This window comes from Sceloporus occidentalis, unplaced genomic scaffold (genome assembly GCF_023333645.1).
Source record: "Sceloporus occidentalis isolate IW3139 unplaced genomic scaffold, rSceOcc1.0.p SCAF_3, whole genome shotgun sequence".
Classification (NCBI taxonomy): domain Eukaryota; kingdom Metazoa; phylum Chordata; class Lepidosauria; order Squamata; family Phrynosomatidae; genus Sceloporus; species Sceloporus occidentalis.
In genome coordinates this window covers 3,158,777-3,180,053 of record NW_028316983.1, presented here as the reverse complement: position 1 = coordinate 3,180,053, position 21,277 = coordinate 3,158,777, and the positions used below count along the sequence as shown (strand labels likewise).

At 43.9% G+C, this 21,277-nt stretch overlaps 1 protein-coding gene across 2 annotated transcripts in view; it reads left to right on the top strand.

Annotated features, from left to right (window-relative positions):
* Positions 1-2,629: 2,629 nt before the first annotated feature.
* Positions 2,630-21,277, top strand: part of ASXL1 (ASXL transcriptional regulator 1) — a 42,975-nt gene continuing 24,327 nt past the window's right edge. For both annotated transcript variants that reach the window (XM_089513440.1, XM_089513439.1), the window contains exons 1-2: positions 2,630-3,191; positions 17,623-17,705. In XM_089513440.1, the coding sequence (XP_089369566.1) occupies positions 3,132-3,191; positions 17,623-17,705 (143 nt within the window). In that variant the 5' untranslated portion in view covers positions 2,630-3,131. The remainder of the gene's footprint in view (positions 3,192-17,622; positions 17,706-21,277) is intronic.

Sequence of the window (21,277 nt, the reverse complement as noted above, 5' to 3'; positions counted from 1 at the left end):
GAATAAAAATAACTGTAACTTATTTCAACTCTCAAAATCACCATTGAACCAAACAAAGAATCTTTCGGTCCTTTTAAGATATTTATTTTGACATGAAGGGGGTTCAGGAAGCTTTGTGCCAAATAGAAATGTGTTCGGATGCAACCACACTGCAGAAATAAATCCAGTTTGACACCCTTTTAATTGCCATGGCTCAGTGCTAGGGAATCCTGGGAATTCTAGTTTTCGGAGACATTTAACCTTCTCTCTCAGCAAACTCTGGTGTGACAACAAACTACAATTCCCAGGATTTCATAGCACTGGGCCATGGCAGTAAAAACGGTATGAAACTGGGTTGTCTCTGGAGTCTGGAGTGAAGATGCAGCCTGAGTTAGGTCCAAGACACACTGCAGAAATAAACCAGTTCAAGACCACTTTAGGTGCCCTGGCTCAGTGCTATGGAATCCTGGGAATTGTCTCTGGAGTCTAGAGTGAAGATGCAGCCTGAGTTGGGTCCAAGACACACTGCAGAAATAATCCAGTTTGAGACTGCTTTAACTGCCCTGGCTCAGTGCTAGGGAACCCTGGGAAGTGTAGTTTTGTGAGACATTGAGCCTTCTTTATCAAAAAGAGCTCTGGTGCCACAACAAACTACAATTCCCAGGATTCCCTAGCACTGAGCCAGGAGAGTTAAAGCGGTCACAAACTGGATTATTTCTGCAGTGTGTTTTGGACCTTCGTTATTAAAAATGCTCAAGGTCCAATCCATACTGCAGAAATAATCCAGTTTGAGACCGCTTTAACTGCCCTGGCTCAGTGCTAGGGAACTCTGGGAATTGTAGTTTTGTGAGAAAGAGCTCTGGTGCCACAATGAACTACAATTCCCATGCATCTGAGGAAATACGCTTAAGTCTAGGAAAGCTCATGCTGCCAACTTTTCTTTCAGTGAGACTCAAAGGTGCTACAAGATCTATGTCTCTATCATCATCACCATTATTATTATAATTATTAAATCCAAATGCAGCTGAAGAACTGGACTTAAACTGGCAACACTGATATCCTGTAGACTCATTCTCTGGGGCTGGGATCTGGAAGCGTGGAGGCAATTCCCTTGTTCAACCAGGGAATCCTGGGAACTGTAGTTTGTTGTGACATGTTGAGACTCTGCTTTTTACCGGCAGCCAGGGCTCCATGCATGAAATTCTGTGGTTTGTTGTGCCCAGAATCCCATCATCGCAGGGAGCCTTGCAGTTAGAAGCAGTGCCAAACTGGATTATTTCTGCAGTATGGATGGCGATGGAAAAGGGAACGAAAAAGAGCCACAAAACAAAATTCTGGGAAGACAGGGCAGGGATGCCAACTTACCAGGTGCTCTGCCCATGCTCAGAGGCATATTTAATCACTAACACACACACACACTCAGGGACATCACATTGACATCACACAACCCAAATGGTCCTGACAGTACAACAACGACCCTGAGAGGTAGGCTTGGGGCACTCTGCCCAAGCTCAGGAATTCAGAAATCCCAATGTCACTCTCAGGCAGACACAGAAGTCCACAAGATCAAGCCATGAGACCATGGTCAAGTATTGCCTTTGTGTGCCTGAAAACTTATTTCTGACTTGGAAATCCAAGGCAATTGGGATGAAGCCAGCCCAGATCCCTCCCTCCCTGCCTCTCTCTCTCTCTCCAGCCCTGCAGCCCCTGTGCTTTGCCCTGGAGCCTGAGAATGCCTGTCCTCTCTCTGATTGGCTGAACTATTCCTCCAAAGAGTTGGGGTTGGTTGGGGGGCTTTTGCTCCGTCCAGGCTCTCAGAGGGAGACATTAGAGAGAGAGAGAGAGAGTTTTCTCCAGGCCTCTTGGCTGAACGCTGTTACCCTCCAGAGGGTTTTGGTTGCTCTGCAGGCAGCCTCCCTCCCTCTCAGGCTGGAGCTGAAAGGGCCAAAGTCGCCTTAAAGGCACTGGAAAAGAGCCAGGCGCCAAAATCACACGGAAAGCTCTGAAAAGCCCCCCTTTTCGCGTGAAAGCCGCGAAATTGGCAAGACTGCTCCCTGGACTCAAGGGAGAGACTGCAGCTCCCATCAGTCCTCCCCAGCCTGGCCTACGGCAAAGGATGCTGGGAGTTGTAGTCCGACGGAGAGCAGCGCTTCGCCATGATTGTTATCCTTCCTTTATCTTTTCTTTGTCGCTTGCTACGTTTTATGTTATTTAAATGTCTGTATTGTGTTTTAACTGTTTCTGAGGAACGTGCGCCGAAGGCGGGCCTCTTTTGTTCTGCGCAGCGCTTTCCCTCAGAGGCAGGCAGGCAGGCAGGCAGCCCAAGCCGCTTCGGAAGCGTTATCTCACTGCCAGCGGTGCCCGGATGTTCTCGCCTGACGGGCAGCTGTTCATTATTTGCGACACCCATGATGCACCGCGGCGGCGAGGAAGGTTTCCCTCCCTCCCTCCCATCCTCATCACTATCACCCCGGTGCGTTGTGGGAGCCGTAGTTCCGGCGCGCCTCCCTGAACGCCTCAGAACGCTCCCCGCCCATTCCTCGGGGGACTACACTTCCCGCCGTCCCCCGCGGCGCGTTCGCTTTCCCAACGGCCCCACCCTTTTTCCGTTGAGAGAGCGCGCGCGCGCCCCGCCTTGGTTTGCCTTGAGGCGTCGGATGGCATTGTATCCCTCTTGGGCCACCGTCGGGGCCTAGCGCCGCCTGCTCTTCCCTCGCGGCCTCTTCTTCTTGGCCTTCTTTCTCCGCCTCAGCGCTGCCTCCTCCTCCTCGCTTCCTTCCGTTTTCCTTTTCCCGCCCATCGCTCCGAAGACCTTTGACCTCCCTTTCTCCTTCCTTTCTCCCTTGTTATGCTGGGCCTGAGGAGGAGCCGACCGGGCCCAGGCCGAGGCCTTCGCATTCCGTAGCCCTCCCTTCTCCTCTCCCCCGACGCCGACGACGCCGCCTTCTTTCGCGTTCCGTTGCCTCTTTTTGTCCCCTCGCGCTTCCGCTCCCTTTTCTTTCCCTCCGCCATCGAGGCCCCGATAACGGTCGCTCTCCCTCCTCCTCCCGGCCTTCTTTCGCACAAACCCTCGGCGCTTGTTGCCCTCTTTCCCTCCCTCCCAGAAGAACACACTCCCCGCTTCCCGGCCTGAGTCCGCGCCGAGGAAGAAGATGAAGGAGACGAAGCAGAGGAGGAAGAAGGAGCGCACGTGGGCCGAGGCCGCCAGGATGGTGAGAGGGAGAGGCCCCCGGGAAGGGGAGGGAAGGGAAGGGCCGCCCGCCGCCTTGGGAAAGGGAGGGCCTCGAGGGAGGAGCGGGGGTTGTGTGGAGTCTGATAACAACAACAACAGATACTTGTTTCTATCCCGCCTTTTCCGGGCAACAACAAAGGAAATACAATACACAACAGTAAAAGCCAGGAGCCCCACCAGAGCCCCCCCCCCCCCCAGGGGCCAGAGGCCTCTGCCTCGTCTACAAACAACAGGCAAGAGCTTGGATACAAGCTACAGACAGTTTGCAGCATTGTATACGACACACAGCACTCTGCACACCAACTATCTTTAATGCAAACAGTAGACAATACATTGTATACAAACAGTTGGCAATGTGTTGCAATGTAACAACAACAACAACAATAATACTACTACTAGTAATGCATGTCCATCCCGCTCTCTGTCAGGATCAAGGCGGCTTACAATAAAGGCAAAATGCAACAACATAACAATATAAAATAAAACCATGATCCTTCCCCCCAAAACAACAGTTAAAATCCCCAAACAACAATGAAGCGACATTCAGATCAGCACATCTCTAACAGCCTGAGTGCAGTATGTTGTCTACAAACAATAGACAATATGCTGTAATGTGCAATATGCTGTCTACAAACAGTGCACAATATGTTGTACATGATGTACAATATGTCGGAATGTACAGTGTGTTGCATACAAACAATGTATAGTCTGTGTATGCAAACAATAGACAGTATGTTGCATACTAACAGCGCACAATGCGCAGACACACTCATGTACCCCACTCCCTTCCATGCCAGCTTTCTCTGAAGAGGCCACAGATGCTGGCGAAACGTCAGGAAGAAACTCTTCTAGAGCACAGCCTCATAGTTCTTTGACTCCACAATGTAGAATGTGTTGTATACAAACAATGGCTAATGCTCACTATCTTGTATACAAGTAGCATACAGTCTAGAGCGCATACGTTATTATTAAAGGTACAGTTTGCATTTGCTTGCTTTCGAACTGCTGGGTTGGCAGAGGCTGGGGCTAGTGATGGGGGCTCAGCCATCCTGCGCCACTTGGGCCTCAAGCGGCCAACCTGCCGATCTTCTGGTTGTCAGAAATGGCCTCTGAATAATAATAATAATAATAATAATAATAATAATATGTATTTGTATCCTGCCCCTCTGAGAACAATCGGGGCAGCTAACAAAGTTAAGAATACAGCACATATAAAATCCCTGGTGCCCTCCCCCCCCCCTTAAAAAGTATTAAATCCAATGCAAAATTTAAAAACAAACTAACAAAAAACATACAAGTTAAAAACTGACCAGAAGGTCAACAACATCCCTCAGCAAGGAATCAATGGGAGCGGCAGTATCTTATTCCCAGATGTTTTTCAGGCCAGGTTCTCTATTCTGGGAAGGCCTGCCAGAAGAGATCCGTCTTAACAGCCTTTTTAAAGCTGTCTAAGGATGTAAGCAGATGGATCTCATCCGGAGGCCATTCCACAGTCTGGGGGCGACGATGGAAAATGCCCTCTGGGAGGTAGCCGAGAGCCTAGATGTTTGTGGCTGAAGTAGGCCTCTCCCAGAGGAGTGGGGTGCGCAGGGAGGATTGTAGGGGAGAAGGTGGTCCCGGAGATAGCTTGGAGCCAAGCCATTTAGGGCTTTAAACCTAACCGCTAAGCCACCACGTCCCTGGTTGTTATTGCATTATTATCATCCCTGGTTATTACTGGCTATTCTTACGGATGCGGTGGCTCAAGTGGTGAAGACGCTGACTCTGTCGATTGCAAGACTGGCAGTTGGATGCCCCAGTGCCACATGATGGATGGGCTGAGCTCCCATCACTAGCCAACAGTTCAAACGCCTGCAAATGCAAGTAGGCAGATAGGTATGACTTGTCAATGGGAAGGGAGCAGCTGCAGTCTTGCTGGCCCCACGGCCACCGGATCCAACTTTGGCTTATTAGCAGAGATGAGCCCCAGCCCCTATGGCTGGACATAACTGGACAGCCTTGTCAATGGGGAAGAGCTTTACCTTTACCTACATGAATTATAGAGCGCTGTAGATTTATACAGCACTTTACATAACAAACAGTGAAGATACAAATACATAAAATCCCGCCTTCAGCTTGCAGTCTAAAAACAATACAAACTATGAGTTAAAACATATCTTAAAATCGTATTAAACGATGAATAAATTGGCCAAAACACAGTAAAAAACCAATCGGGGTGTGAGAAGCAAGGCTTGTTGTTGTTGTTGTTATTATTATTATTATTAAATACATGCAATGGATTGTGTGTGTGTGTATATATATATATGTATATATATATATATATATACACTGCATATGCAAACAATATACAGTCATAGACACTAATGCACAAGGTGTTGTATACAAACAATAGGCAATATGTGTTAAATTATGTACAAGTGATATATACAAGGTATATGGTATGCAAACAATATACAGTATATTGTATATAAGCCATAAATATTATAATATATAGTATGTTATACAAACAATAGACAATATGCACTCTGTTGTGTACAAGTAATTATAATACACAATGCATACATACAATATATTGTATACATATAGTATGCAATTTATACAAATGCTATACAGAACGTTGTGTACAAGCAGTAGACACTATAACGTACAAAATGCTGTATACAAACAATAGACGATATACACTGTCTTGTATACAAATAATATATAATATTCAGTGTATACACACAATGTATTGTACATATGCAATAGGAAGTATATTATCCACAAACACTACAATAAGTAGTATACAAACAATAGACACTATAATGTGCAATATGTTGTATACAAACAATAGATAATCTAGGCCGTGTTGTATACAAATGATATATAATATACAGTGTGTATATTCAACATGCAATATGTTATATACAAACACTGTACCGTATGTTGTATGCAAACAATAGAATATATAATGTACAAAATGCTGTATACAAACAATAGACAATATATGTTATCTTGTATGCAAATAATATACAATATACAGTGTATACATACAATGTATTGTACACATATAATATGCAGTATATTATATGCAAACAGTATACAGTATGTAGTATGCAAACAATCGACACTATAATGTACAGTACATTATATATAAACAATATTATATGCTGTATTGCATACAAATAATGTATATATATGTGCACACATACAATATGCAGTATATTGTATTATATGCAAACAATATACAGTATATTGTATACAAGCCATAGATACTATAATGTACATTATGTTGTATGCAAACAGACACTATAATATACCATATATGTTGTATAAACAATAGACACTATAATGTACAATATATGGTATACAACCAGTACATAGTGTAATATACAATACAGCTGGCCATCCATTTTTGTGATGGATCTGTTCTGGACCACCACCTCCCTGCAAAATGGAGGTTCGCACTTATTCAAACCCCATAGGCTTGAATGAGGTGGTTGCACCATTGCAAATAGCGGAGGTTGCCCCTCCATGTATATTAAAGGGCACGGATCTCAGATCTGCAAGTTAGGAGGGGCGACTATATATTGCATACAAATAGTGTACATGATAACAAATTGTTATTAGGTGTCTTTCAAGTCATTTCTGACTTACGGCGATCTAATCATGGGCTTTTCTTGGCAAGATTTCTTCAGAGGGGGTTTGCTTTTGCCTTCCTTTGAGGCTGAGAGTGTGACTTCTCCATCCAGTGGGTTTGCATGACCATCAGAAAATGCTAAATACTGGTTTCTAGTATGCTTTCCGTGCTTTTATTAGTTCTAGCCCTTACGATAACCCTGCGAATTGCATCAGTGTTAACCCCTTATTGTACAGTTGGCCCTTCTTGTCTGCAGGGGTTCCATTCCAGACCCCCCCCCCCCAACCGTGTCAGTACATGAAAATGAATTTCCAAACACAAAGGCTCTTCCCTTTTGTTTCTGCAACAGGATAAATAGTATCTGTAAAAGTAAAGGGAGTTGCTTTGTATTGTGAACCACACAATCATCACACTGTTGTGCAGCTCCTAGCAATCCCCACCATTGGCTATGCTAGCTAGGACTGTCTTCAGGGGTTCCATTCCAGACCCCCCCCCCCCCGAAAAACCACAGTAACCTAAGTCCTGTGGTATTCAGTGGTGGTGCACACGCATGTGGCATCGAAATCAGTGGGTCTTGCCATCTGCAGATGCTCTAATCTGCAGATGGCAAGCCCACGATTGGAGCCTGTGCGCTGTAGTTGGGGGGCTGAGACCAAAAGAGAAGGGTTTCTCAACTACCACCTTGTGGGTTAATTCTGGAGGCAAAGGACTTCCCTGTCTGGTGTCTTTCTTAGTAGACTACATTAGCTTCCAGAAAGCACTCATGTCACTCACAAGAGCATTAGAAAATACTGTGGCTTTGGTGTGGAATTCAATCAATGTATTGATAAATTCCTTAACATTGGAGACTTAGAGTTCATTCCTTACCCAAGGGAAGAGGAAAGTTTGCCCTGCAACTTGTGTTGCCCTGTCTTAAAACACTCAAAGTGAAGGAAGAGACAAAGCCCCCTCTGAAAAGATCTTGCCAAGAAAACCCCATGATAGAGTCGCCTTAGGGTCACCATAAGTTGAATTGAAGGCACACCACCACAACAACACTGAAAACTTTCTTGGGTGGAGTGATATAATAATAATAATAATAATAATAATAATAATGGTTTATTTATATTTCCCCGCCTCTCCTAGATGGATCCAGGCGGGACAACAGTCAACTAAAATACATACATCAATAGGTAAAATACATCTTAAAAACACATCAATAGAATTAATACAGTTAACCCGTCGTCAGAAAGTGCCCTCTTAAATGCCTCCAGGGAGGTAATAAGACAGATTTCTTCTGGAAGACCATTCCACAATTTCGGAGCAGCTACTGTAAAGGCTCTCTAGGAAGTCGAAATAAGCCTGGTTGACTGGTATTCTAGCACATTCTTCCCAGTTATTCTAAGAGTTCAGGGCAGATTGTGTAGAGAGAGGCGTTCCCACAAGTAATCGGGCTCAAGCCATGTAGGGCTTTGAAGGTAATAACCAACACCTTGTATTGTGCCCAGAAGCTCATTGGCAGCCAGTGGAGAGATTTTAGAACAGGTGTTATGTGGTCAAACCTGGACAATCCGGTGACCAGTCTGGCTGCCGCATTTTGAACCGGTTGAAGCTTCCGAACTTGGTACAAGGGTAGCCCCATGTATAAAGAGTAGGCAAGAGTATTTTCCACTTGGAAAATAGTATCTGTAAAAGTAAAGGGAGTTGCTTTGTATTGTGAACCACATGGTCCTCACACTGTTGTGTAGCTCCTAACAATCCCCACCATTGGCTATGCTAGCTAGGACTGTTGGGAGCTGTAGTCCAATAATATCCAATTCCCACCTCACTGTAGCAAGCGTGAGAGCTCTGTGTTGTATAAGAGATATAATACCTCAGTATGTTCTTGAATGAATGACAAGTGCACTCTGCGAAAATGGGAGGGAACACAAGTTAACTTCCAAACCGGCGTTTTGGGAAGTTGTTACAAATCCTCTCATATAGGCACATGGTAAATATTTCATATTTCAACTGGTGAGCATAGCAAAAGCATAAAGACACTTCCGTCTCCAGAGTTAGCTGCCATTCTCGCATTTGAATGTGTCACAAGTTATGATATGTGGTTGATGGAAATAGGAGCTATTTGCTAGACTTCTGCAGTACGTAAAAGATTAAGAGACTTTGTCGTAGGGGGAAGTGCTTTCTCTAAGTTATAATATCCCACTCTTTCAGTATTCTTCCAAGAAAGAGTAGTTTTCCCCCCGATAGTAACCTGTGTTGGTCAATAACCATAATAAAGTAACTTGCCTTGCCTTGGCTCCCTGATAGTAGCAATTTGTACTAAAAAAAATATTGGCGAATCAGCAGACGGAGGAACTCCTGTGAGCAAGTTAAAATGTACTTTCTAAGTAAAGGTATGAAATTCGGTGCACATGTCAACTGACCCGGAGGCCTCTGTGTTTCCATGTCTTAAGATTCTCAGTAGTGGGAGTGGCAACTTTGAGTCTGTTCCCATTTAGATTCAAAGCTTTTATTCCAGCTGAACAGCGAGTCTTCAGATTGCCTTAAGTCCTGATTTTGGGGGAAAGGGTGCAGATGATTTTGAAATGGGAATTGTCTTCTGCCCAAGATACTTTCCCCATTTGTTAGACTCCCAACAGCTAGTTCACAGGAGGAAGGAAAGTGAAGGAATAAAGCGCAGCTGCACACTTGGTCATCCCATTTTGTTGCTGCTGTGTGTAAGCTGCAGGATGCCAGAAGTTGAATTATACTCCTGTGTTTTTACGTGGGAAGGGCGACTTCTTCATGCAGGACAGCATTTTTCCACATTATAAGATGAAAGTCCATAAAAAGAGGGTCTCTTTTTTCATGAGGCATATATTGAAATAGGTTGGCTTTTATATTGTGGTTGAAGAATGGGTTTTGCTGCCTGCATTGGTAAGAAAGGAATCTTTCAGATAGGAAGGAAACTTCCTGTCCTGTTTGCTCAGTAGATTGTTGTTATTATTTTTAGAGGGGCTTTCAAGGTTGCACAGATCATCAGTTCTATATCCTTATTCATAGTTCTAGCTGCCTGTGAAGAAGATAAAAGCTTGTCACGCAGCAATTGAGAGAGTGAGGCAGTATGCTTTTAGAGACAAGTGCACATGGAAAAATGTGTGTTTCCATTTATGGTGGGGAGAGAAGAAGGCGTTCTCCCTGAAAAAAGCTGCCAACAGCTAGTAGGCGTTGATTAGATTTCTCAGTATCTGCACTAAAATATCTCCCCTCTAAGTATGGACAGAATTGCCAGCTGGCTTTGTCAGAGGCATAAGGAATTGATTTCCTGCTGTCGCACCCTTTCACCTCTGAACTAGGACCATGTACTTAATGTTTAGGCTATAATCCTGGTGTGAGTCTTTACCTGGGTGTCAGCCCCATTGAAGATAGTGGCCCTTTATTTCAAGTAACTATGCATGGTATTGCAGGGCAGGTATTTGAAAGATTCTCTGCCTTTGTTTGGGACCTTCCAGTGTTTCCTGAGATCAGATAGATCAAGGAGTGCTTTCTTCAGTCATTTCTGTAGTAGTTGCAGTTGAAGAGGCCTCTCTGGCATATGAATTGTGAAATCTTAAATGGATTTAAGGGATGGCCGTGTCTGGATTTCTGGTACTCAATAATTAAAAGGAGAGGTGTGAGAGAAAAATAGGAGCATCTTTAAAACTAATCATGGGGTAGATTCCCCATCTCAGTGTATTAAGACTTTCCCTCTGATAGCATGCAAAGTGGAGGGGAACATTGACATTGCAAAGGGTGTGATCAGCTTTTTGCAGACTGTGGGCTGTGCAGCTGTCTGCTTTTGATGCTGCTTTCAGAAGCTGGTTGCAGGAAGTAATGTTTCTTTTCCACTTTTTAAAGAAACCGGTAACGCTGTGCAAATGGTGTGTGGCTGGCGTCTCTGGATGATCTACCCTTTACGGATTGCTTGAGTGAGGATGAAACTTCGTTCTTAGTGGTTTCCTTTCTGAAATAAATCTGTTGCATAGTTCTTGACAGACTAACAAAGGCTTTGGTGTAAAGGTATTCATTCTGTAGAAACGCACAGAAATGTCCCACAGTTTGCCTTTGGGATCATTCTGGATGCTCCCACGGATCCCCAGTATAAAGACCTTCTTTCTATAGTGAGTTCTCTGTACTTCACATAGACCTCAGAGGGGCATTCTCATTTTGTGTTAAGCACAAGCTATCATGTCCCCTCCCTATATCCTCTTGCATATTCAGAGGTCATACAAGGGTGTGTGTGTGTGTGTGTGTGTGTGTGTGGAGAGAGGAAGGGGCTATTGTCTCTCATTTCATACCAGCCTTTGTGCAGAGGAGAAGTGTGACTACTTTGCTGGTTTTTACTTTTCTCATTACTAGTGCAAAGTGACAATTTCTTGCTTTGTTCCTGACGTTAAGAGTGTTAGAAACAGCAAGAAGCTGTTCCGCTAGTTTGACTTTTCCCAAACACCCAGTGGAATGGAAGGATGAGGGAGGCTGCATTCACACTGCAGAAATAATCTGGTTTGACACTGCTTTGACTGCCTTAATAATAATAATAATAATAATAATAATAATAGGATTTATTTATATACCGCCCAATCACTGGGAATCCGAGCGGTTTACAACAGAAGGGATAATAGACGGTTCCCTGCCCTCAGGCTTACAATCTAAAAGACATGACACAAAAGGAGGAGGGAATGGTGAAGGGAGAGGGGATCAGGTCCAGCAGTTCTTCTCTCCCTCGGAGGCCTGGACCAGGGCAGATGGACTGGAGGGAGGGCTCTTCTTCTTCAGGCTGGCCCTGATAGAGCTGAGCCAGCCTATTCTCTCCCTCCCAGGCCACAAGATGACAGTTATGGAGGGAGGGCTTTGGCTAAATGCTGTGGAATTCTGGGAATTGTTGTGGGTCCAGAGTGGAGCTTTGCTCTGGTGCTACAACAAACAATTCCCAGAATTCCATAGCATTTAGCTATGGCAGTTGAAGCAGTGTTGAACCGGATTATTCCCACGGTGTGGATGCAGCCATGGTCACTCTTCCTGAATGGTCTGTGTGCCCCAGAGGAATTGGAAGAGGTGGAACTACTGTCTTTGGTTGCTTATGAAGACCAGCCAGATACTTTTGATTCCATCATATCTCATAATAATATATATCTGAAACCAAAAATGTTGAAAAAAAGACAAATAAAGCAATAAAGTGTATTAATACTAACTGTGAGAGTGAGTATGATATAATAAGAGTCCTTATGTCCTCCCCCCAAATGATAATACTCCCAAACCTCTGGAATTGATGCTGTGGGCCATTTTTCTACATTCTCCACCTTTCTTAGACTCAATCACTTCACTTCACCTTTCTTAAATGCAGGCAGGCCTAAAAATATAAATGTGGCATCTAAAATGCAGCAAGAGGTGCATAAATGTGGAAATGACAGCTAAGGAAAGAATGGGATGCAAAGATAACAGGCTTCTGGTGGCCCCATATAATACCTGCATTGTCTCCAATGTTGCCTCAATGAAATCTGATACCACATCCCACACTACCAGAACTGTATACTTCACCTGCTAAAATGGGGATTCCCAGTACGTACGACGTAATGGTTATTGTTAATCAGAAGACCATTTTAAATGCCACCTGGCAAGAGCTGATAAAAATTAGCATTGTACGAGCAATTGCATTTTCCGTTACCATGTATGGATGCAAGAGCTGGACAGTTAAGAAAATGGTCAAAAAGATAATAAATTCATATGTGATGTGGTGCTGGAGAAGAGTGCTGAGGATGCTGTGGGCAGCAAAAGGAACAAATACATGTGTCCCAGAACAGATCAAGCCTGAAATTTCCCTGGAGGCAAAGATGAATAAACTGAGGCTGTCATACCTTGGCCATATCACGAGAAGGCAGGACTCATTGGAAAAGACAACAATGTTAGGAAAGATGGAGGGAAGTAGAAACAAGAAGACCACATGCTGTGGACTCTTAAGGAGGTCACAGGTATGAATCTGCAAGAATTTAGAATAACAGTGGAGGATAGGGAGTCTTGGAGATGTCTCATCTACAGGGTCACCATAAGTGGAGATCAACGTGAGGGTGGTTAACAACAACAAGAAGAGCTGATGCCAGTGATCACCTTTGTATGGTTGCTGGTGGTTTTGCCTTTATTGTTGGCCATCCCATGATATTGGAGACTCTTTTCCTTGGATTTTGTTTTTATGCTTTATGTTTAGCACATTCCATTAGCATTGTGTTTTTTTAAAACTGCTTCTGTAGAGAATGTTGCTGGATTGATAACACAGAATAGGTTACTTTAAGGAAAAGAGATTCCACCTCAACATTAGGAGGAACTTCCTGACAGTAAGGGCTGTTTGACAGTGGAACACACTCTTTCCTCTGAGATTTTGGTGGAGTCTCCTTCCTTGGAGGTCTTTAAGCAGAAGCTGGATTGCTATCTGTCGGGGATGCTTAGTTTGAGATTGCCTGCATGGCAGGGGGTTGGACTGGATGGCCCTTGCGGTCTCTTCCTATTCTAGGATTCTATGATTCTAACACTCACCTGAATGAATTGAAAATTTCTTCAAAAATTCGTTTCACTCTTACTGATATGACAGAACAGGATCATAGAATCCTAGAGTTGGAAGAGACTGAAGGCCCATCCAGTCCAACCCCTTGCCATGCAGGAACTCTCAATCAAAGTACCCCCAACAGATGGCCATCCAGCCTCTGTTTAAAGACCTCCAAGGAAGGAGACTCCACTGCTCTCTGAGGCAGCAGCATCTTCCACTGTTGAACAGCCCTTACTGCCAGGAAGGTCCTCCTAATGTTTAGATGGAATCACTTTTCCTGGAGCTTGCATCCATTCCTGCACATCTTAGTCTCTGGAGCAGCAGAAAATAAGTTTGCTCCCTCCTCAATATGACAACCCTTCAAATATTTAGACAGGGATGTCATATCACCTCTTAAACTTCTCTTCTCCAAGCTAAACATCCTCAGCTCCCTAAGGCGTTCCTCATAGGGCATGGTTTCAAGACCCTTAGGTTTGCCATTTTAATCGCCCTCCTTTGGACATGCTCCAGTTTCTCAGCATCCTTTTTGAATTGTGGCACATAGAACTGGACACAGGATTATTCCAGGTGAGGCCTGACCAAAGCAGAATAGAGTGGCACTATTACTTCCCTTGATCTAGACACTATACTTCTATTGATGCAGCCTAAATCACATTGGCCTTTTTAGCTACCGCATCACACTGTTGACTCATGTTCAACTTGTGGTCTACTTGGACTCCTAGATCCTGGGTTTTGATTGTTCTGAGTAGAATTTCCAATTCTTCCCCCTTCTCTTAAGAGAGAACAGCAGGGCTGGCTCCTTCACGGAGATGCTTCCTTCTGCACTTTAGAGCTGGGAAAGATAATCTTTGTGGGTCAAGCACTTTACTAATGTACCTGGTATACTTGGCTGTTGTTTAGCCTTTGCCATATATCAGCACCTTTCAAAGGACAGTAAACTGATGGCAAGAGCACAGGGGAAGATTACAGGAATATAGTCTCTTCCTGCTCTGCACTGCCTTGCCCTTGAAAATACAGTAGTGAGAATTGATCCGATGATGTGTCTGAGCTCATTTCCCCCAGTTCTTGTTGCTTTTTTAATGCCACAGCCATTCATCTGTAGGATGAGACTTGGTGTCCCTTGATCTGAGAGTGAAATGTCTTGTGGCCCCAATTTTACCTCAGTCACCCTTTGTTTCAAGGCCTGCTCAGATCCCCAGACCATATTTTCTATTTCTGCCTTGTTGTTGGCTCAGCCTTTGGTTGGATTATGTACTTAGAGGCTTTCTTGGCCCTGCACCTGGTTTGTGGGTTGCTTCTTGAGCTGACTGTAAATCCATTCAGAGGAGATCTTTATTTACGGTTAAGCTTTGTATATTCCTCCTCATAATTTTTGAAGTGCTAGTACATCAGTTGTCGGAGTACTTTTTGTATCCCCTGAGGGCATTGATGCTTTCTAGCTGTGTGGGTTGTATGGAAGGGACTTCAAATACACAGAGTGGGAATGATACTCAATTCGTGCCAAGGTCAGACCGTTAATCTTGTAGAAAATTAATTGGAGGAGAAGCAGGCCAGGATTCCAAGATGTCTTGGTCAGCATAAACTAGATGTATTTTCAGGCAGCACCCGAAGTGCGTATCCTCTTGTGCATTGATCAGAGAACTACTTCAGATGGAGGCTTTTTTCAAGGGTAATATGTGACTTGATAAGAGGAATGCCAGTGTGGTGGAGTGGCTTGAGCATTGGATTACAACTCTGGAAAACAGAGGTTGAATCTCTGGAAAACGGGTTGAATTGGGTGGCTTTGGGCAAGTCACACGAGGATGGCATTGGTAAAGCCCCTCTGAAGAAGCTTGCCAAGAAAACCCTGTGATAGGTTCACCTTAGGGTTGCCATAAGGTGGAAATGTCTTAAAGGCATACAACAACAACAACAACATGTGCAGACAAGCTTGTAAAATGTGGGCTAGACAAAGTAACTGTTAAATGGATCTGTAATTGGTTGACCGGCCGAACCCAAAGGGTGCTCAACAATGGCTCTTTTTCAGCCTGGAGAGAAGTGACCAGTAGGGTCCCACAGGGCTCTGTCCTGGGCCCAGTACTGTTCAACATCTTTATCAATGACCTGGATGACAGAATTGGGAGCATACTTATCAAATTTGCAGATGACACCAAATTAGGAGGAATAGCTAATACTCCAGAGGACAGGATCAAAATTCAAAATGACCTGAATAGACTTGAAAGCTGGGCCAAAGCTAACAAAATGAAATTCAACACAGAGAAATGTAAGGTACTGCACTTAGGGCAGAAAAATGAAATGCACAGACATAGGATTATGGGGGACACCTGGCTGAATGAAAATACATGTGAAAGGGATCTGGGAGTCCAAGTAGACCACAAGTTGAACATGAGTCAACAGTGCGATGCGGCAGCTAAAAAGGCCAATGCAATTTTAGGCTGCATCAATAAAAGTATAGTGTCTAGATCAAGAGAATAGTGCCACTGTATTCTGCTCTGGTCAGGCCCCACCTGGAATATTGTGTCCAGTTCTGGGCACCACAATTCAAAAAGGACATTGAGAAACTGGAGCGTGTCCAAAGGAGGGAGACTAAAATGGTGAAAGGTCTGGAAACCTTGCCCTATGAGGAACGACTCAGGGAGCTGGGGATGTTTAGCCTGGAGAAGAGAAGGTTAAGAGGTGACATGATAGCCCTGTTTAAATATGTGAAAGGATGTCATATTGAGGAGGGAGCAAGCTTGTTTTCTGCTGCTCCAGAGAACAGGACCCAGAACAATGGATGCAAGCTACAGGAAAAGAGATTCCACCTCAACATTAGGAGGAACTTCCTGACAGTAAGGGCTGTTCGACAGTGGAACAAACTTCCTCGGAGTGTAGTGGATTCTCCTTCCTTGGAGGTCTTTAAACAGAGGCTGGATGGCCATCTGTCGGGGATGCTTTGATTTGGATTTCCTGGATGGCAGAATGGGGTTGGACTGGATGGCCCTAGTGGTCTCTTACAACTCTATGATTCTGTGATTCTCTGAAGATAACAGCTACAGATGCCAGCGAAAAGTCAAACTTTTCTAGAACATGGCCATATAGCCTGAAAAAAACACAAAAACCTATAGTTCCTAGTTTTTCACATCTGTTCTGTTCCATCAATGGAACAGTGGGAATGTTGTGGCCCTTCAGGTGCTGTTGGACTCTTGACTTCCATCAGCTGCAGTCAACATGGTCAGTGGTCAGAGATGGTGTGAGTTATAGTTGAGAGGTATCTGGAGGGCCACCGTCTCTCCATCCCCTTGCATATTTTGAGTAGTCCTTAGAACAGGGCTCCCTAATTCATGTGAACTATATGAGAGGAGGAGAAATAGAAGCAGTCATAATGCAATAGCATCCATAAACAGAGTTTAGAGTCTTGTAGCCTTACAGCTCCATTCTCAGCAGTAACCATGAATTCATGGTATAGTTTTAATTGTTTGCAGTATAATTCAGCAGTGCTAAAGTATATTATTGGGTGTTAGGGAGGCATGTGAAAAAAGAGATCTGGGCTCCAAAGAAAAGATAGCTCATCTTTGTGGGTTGCAATTGTTTGTTTCTCTAGGAAGCATTGACAATTCTATCGTCTCAAAAGGCTTATTCCTTATGACCAGATACATTGACTGAACTAGGTTGATATTGATGTATTTTACTTAGCAGGGTAAATGGGATTCTTATTTATAGCTCAACTTTCCCCCAACATAGGGACTCAAGATAGCGTACAACAGTGTTAAAAGCAGATGCAACTAAAATAACTGATCAAAAATTAAAGAAATGTCATGTGAAAATTAAAGACGTACCATATTTATGATGTGAAGTGATATTTGCTATTGACATCGATCATTTAAACAAGAGAACACAATTTAAAAAACTTAACAATAAAGATAAAAATACAGCATACACCCCTGTTAATAGATTCTTCCCCAGAACCTTCCTCCATCAGAGCCTGTGCCCCATGTGAATCCTGTGTCATCCATTGCTATGATTGTAGGAAGTTTTTTGGTGTCTTGGGATCTGTTCCCAAGGATCTCCTGTATCTCAGGGTGCTTGGTGCTTAGTCTCATTGAATGTGGCAATGCACTTGAATGTGGACTTGCATAGATATGGCCATGCACTTGGAGTGTTATGTTTGAAGTTCAGAACTAGTAGCTTTGTTGAAAGGTTAAGCTCTTTCAATTTCTGGTTGAATATTGTGGACTTTAGTTTATATGCTCAACCTGGGATGTTTTGTCTTTTCAGGTGCTGGAAAATTACTCGGATGGACCCATGACCCCAAAACAGATCTTGCAGGTCATAGAAACAGAGGGCCTAAAGGAAATGAGGTCAGTTGTGATCTTCATATCAGGATCAAAGTGTGAGGTGGGATGAAACTGGGTTCATTGTTTTCCCAACCCACTTCTTCCATTGCCTTTCAAAAGTCTAAATTTAGTTAGGAAATGCCTTTCTGTGATCCTTTAGCTTCAGCTGGTGGATTCCTTGATTTTTTTAGAAAGAGAGAGAGATGTGCCCGTAGTTGCAGTTATGGTGTTTTTCTTTAATATGCCAATTGCCAGCAACAGACATGCCTTTGTCATGAAGAATGCTATGAGCACATTTGCATTTTGAAGGTGTTAGTACTGTCGTGTCCCACATGTTACATAGGCTGACTGCACATGCATTTTGTTTTGTTTTCTTAACTCAACTGTTCCTCCTGTAACTTTCCCTCTTTGAAAAGGGTAAATGCCATGTCCAAAACTGGTGAATATAATATAATATAATATAATATAATATAACATCATGCCATAGATGTTTGCTCCCTGGTATTTTCATGAATTTCTGGTATTTCAGTACAATATTTCAAGTTTTGTCTATCATTGTTATATTGTATATCATTCTATGTTATATTGCATTGTTATATTGTATGACCTTTGCTTCTCGCATTCACTTTCACCTCTTTCCCAGGGAATTATGGGATAGCCTCATTTGTTTCCTCTGTAACACTATATATTATCTCATTTATCAGTATTAATGCTGTTGAGTTTCAACCACATAATTACCCTAAAGCAGAGGTGGGCTAAATGCAGCCCTCCAGATGATGCTAGACTACAGCTCCCATAAGCACTTTGTAGTTTAGCTGGTGGCAAGGAATGCTGGGAGTTGCATCCCAACAGCATCTGGAGGCTGTACTTCACCTGCCTGTGTTCTCAAGGTAGTTTGGATCTAACCTTGGCAAATACACCCTCGTCCCCAACAACCAGCAACTCTCTCCTTAAATGTTCACATTGCAAACAGTTTGAAAACGGGAAGTCCCCCCCCCCCATTTTGTTCCCAGTGCATGAAACTGTCCCCACCATAGTTCTCTCAGTCCCAATACCATCGCAAGCATGATTGGTGGGGATACAGGAGAGGGCCTTCTCGATGGCTTCCCCTAGACTCTGGAACTCCCTTCGCAGAGCAGAACGGTTTTTAAGTGCTTTTCTCTTTTTAAATTGTTTTCTATGTTTAAACAAATGTTCTGTTTTAATATTGTAATAGTTTAATTCCATTTTAATTGTCACTATTGTAAGTTTTTAATTGTACAATGCGCCCGTGTTATGCGCCGGAAAAGCCTTTCGTGTGTCCCAGAAGAAGTAATGGGGCATGCACCTGTGCCGTGTGCACTCCATCGCACCATGGGCATGAGCCCCATTACTTCTAATGCGGCTTGAGCACACTCAGATTTCCCCTTACACGAGGGGATCTGGAATGGATCCCCTGCGTAAGGGGAGGGCCCACTGTACTGTGTTTTTAGACTGTATGCTGCTTCGAGTCCCAATTTTTTTGGGAAAGTGGGGTACAAATAAATATAGTAATAGTGCTTTATGCCAGACACAAGGGAAGATCACAATCATGGAAGGGGACTAGCTGACAGTGATTCTTTTTGCTTCCACATCTTGAGTTTGGAAGCAAACTATGTGCTCTTTAAGGTTCTTGCACATATCAAAGGACTCAGGATGTAGTGGCTTCAACAGGGACTAAAAATAGAGCCACTGAAGCCAGAATGTACTGGACCCCTCTGGTTCTGAACCCAGTGATGGAAAGGGTTGCACACAGAAATAGTAGACCAGGATAAATAGGTTTAAATGCCTCTTTCAAGTAGCAAATCAAATTATAGTGGCAGACCCTTCCCCAACCTGACCTACAGTGCCTTGGCAAATTCAGCAAAATCAGTAAAATCTGTTAGTCAGTAAAATCAGTGAGTAGAGTGATCCTGTAGCACCTTTGAGACTAACTGAAACTGAGTGCCTTGGGAAAGCATTCAAGCCCCCATCCGTTGACTTTTCTGTGTGGCAGTCTGGAATTGAAATGAATTCCATTTGCACTGTTACCACTGGGTGTACACGCAAGATAACCAGGACTGCAAAGGTGCAAAAGATAAATGAAACAACAGCAACAACAAGCTGGCACTGATTATTAAGTAGGTAATCAGTATTCAGTACCCTTCCCCCAATTCTGTACTGGGCAGAATTACCTTTGGCACCTTGCACACCTGAATCCTGTGATCTTGACCTTTTTTTCCTGGGAAAACTTCTCCAGGCTTTGTCAGGTTGGAGGGGAACTATTGGCAGACAGCAACTTTCAAGTCTTGCCACAGATTCTCAGTTGGGTTGACATCTCGGCTTTGACTGGAGTGTTCTAAGGCATTCACCTTTTTGTTCTGACCACTCCATTGTTATTTTGGCTGTATGTTTAGGGTCATTTTCCTGCTGGAAGGTCCGTCTTAACCTCAGGTCCAAGTCCCTTGCAGATTGAAACAGATTTTGCTCTAGAATTGGCTCCATCCATTTTGCACTGAATACTGGCCAGTTTCCCAAGGAAAAGCAACCACACAACATCGCTGTGGGGATGGGGTTCTCAGGGCAGTAAGCTCTATTTAATGCATGCAGCACTATAGTTTTGGTTTCAACAGAGCAGATTCCCCCCCCACACACACACACACATGTTTGCTGTGTCTTGAGTGCACTTTAAAAAAAAAGCTGCAAGTGGGCTTTGATCCAATTCTGTGAAGAGTCTGGGTGATAGTTTTCCCATAGACAGTTTCTTCCGTCTTGGCTGCATATCTCTCCAGCTCCTTCTGATTTAATGGCTTTTTTACCCAGTCATCTCTTAATGGACAGTCTTGTCTAAAGTAGAATTATGGTTGCACCATAAGTCTCCCCAATTTGTAACAATGGATTTAATGATGCACTGGCATCAGTTGAGATGTTTTTTATAACCCAACAACAAATTGGTGTTATTCAGACTCGCTTTGATAGCTGTTTGTGATGTTGTTTGTTTAGGTATGCTCTCCAACAAACTCTGGGGCTTTCCAGAAACAGATGCATTTCATCGGAGATCATATAGCACGGGAATTGCACTCAGGTGGTCTCCATTCAGCTATCCATGCGATTTCTGGAGGCAATGGGTTGCACAAAGGCTGATTTAGGCATACCACAGCGAAGAGAATGTTTTTGCAAGCTTTAAGTGTTAGATTGTCTTTGTTTGCATAACAATTAGACTATTTTGCAACTTCTCAAAGTTGAGTTATAAGTAGGGTTGCCATTAGTCCGGACCTCCAAACCGGGACAAATGTAGGACAAAATTTTCAAATGTAGGACCTTTTTTTGGGGGGGGGGTTCCTACATTTGAAAAAGAGCCTCGCTGAGGGGAGGATTCCTTCTCTGCCTGGGCTCCGTTCTCAGTAAGGACGGAGCCCAAGTGGAGAAGGAATCTGCCCCCAGGGAGGCTTTTTTCCCCCCGCCTGGGCTCTGTTTTTGCCGGCGGAGCTCAGGCGGGGAAAGAAGTCTGGCCTCAGCAGGCAAGGCTTCTTTCCCTCCCTCGGCTCCAGCAGAGCCAAAGAGGGGAGGGAAGCCCCCCCTGCCAAAGGAGAGGCCTA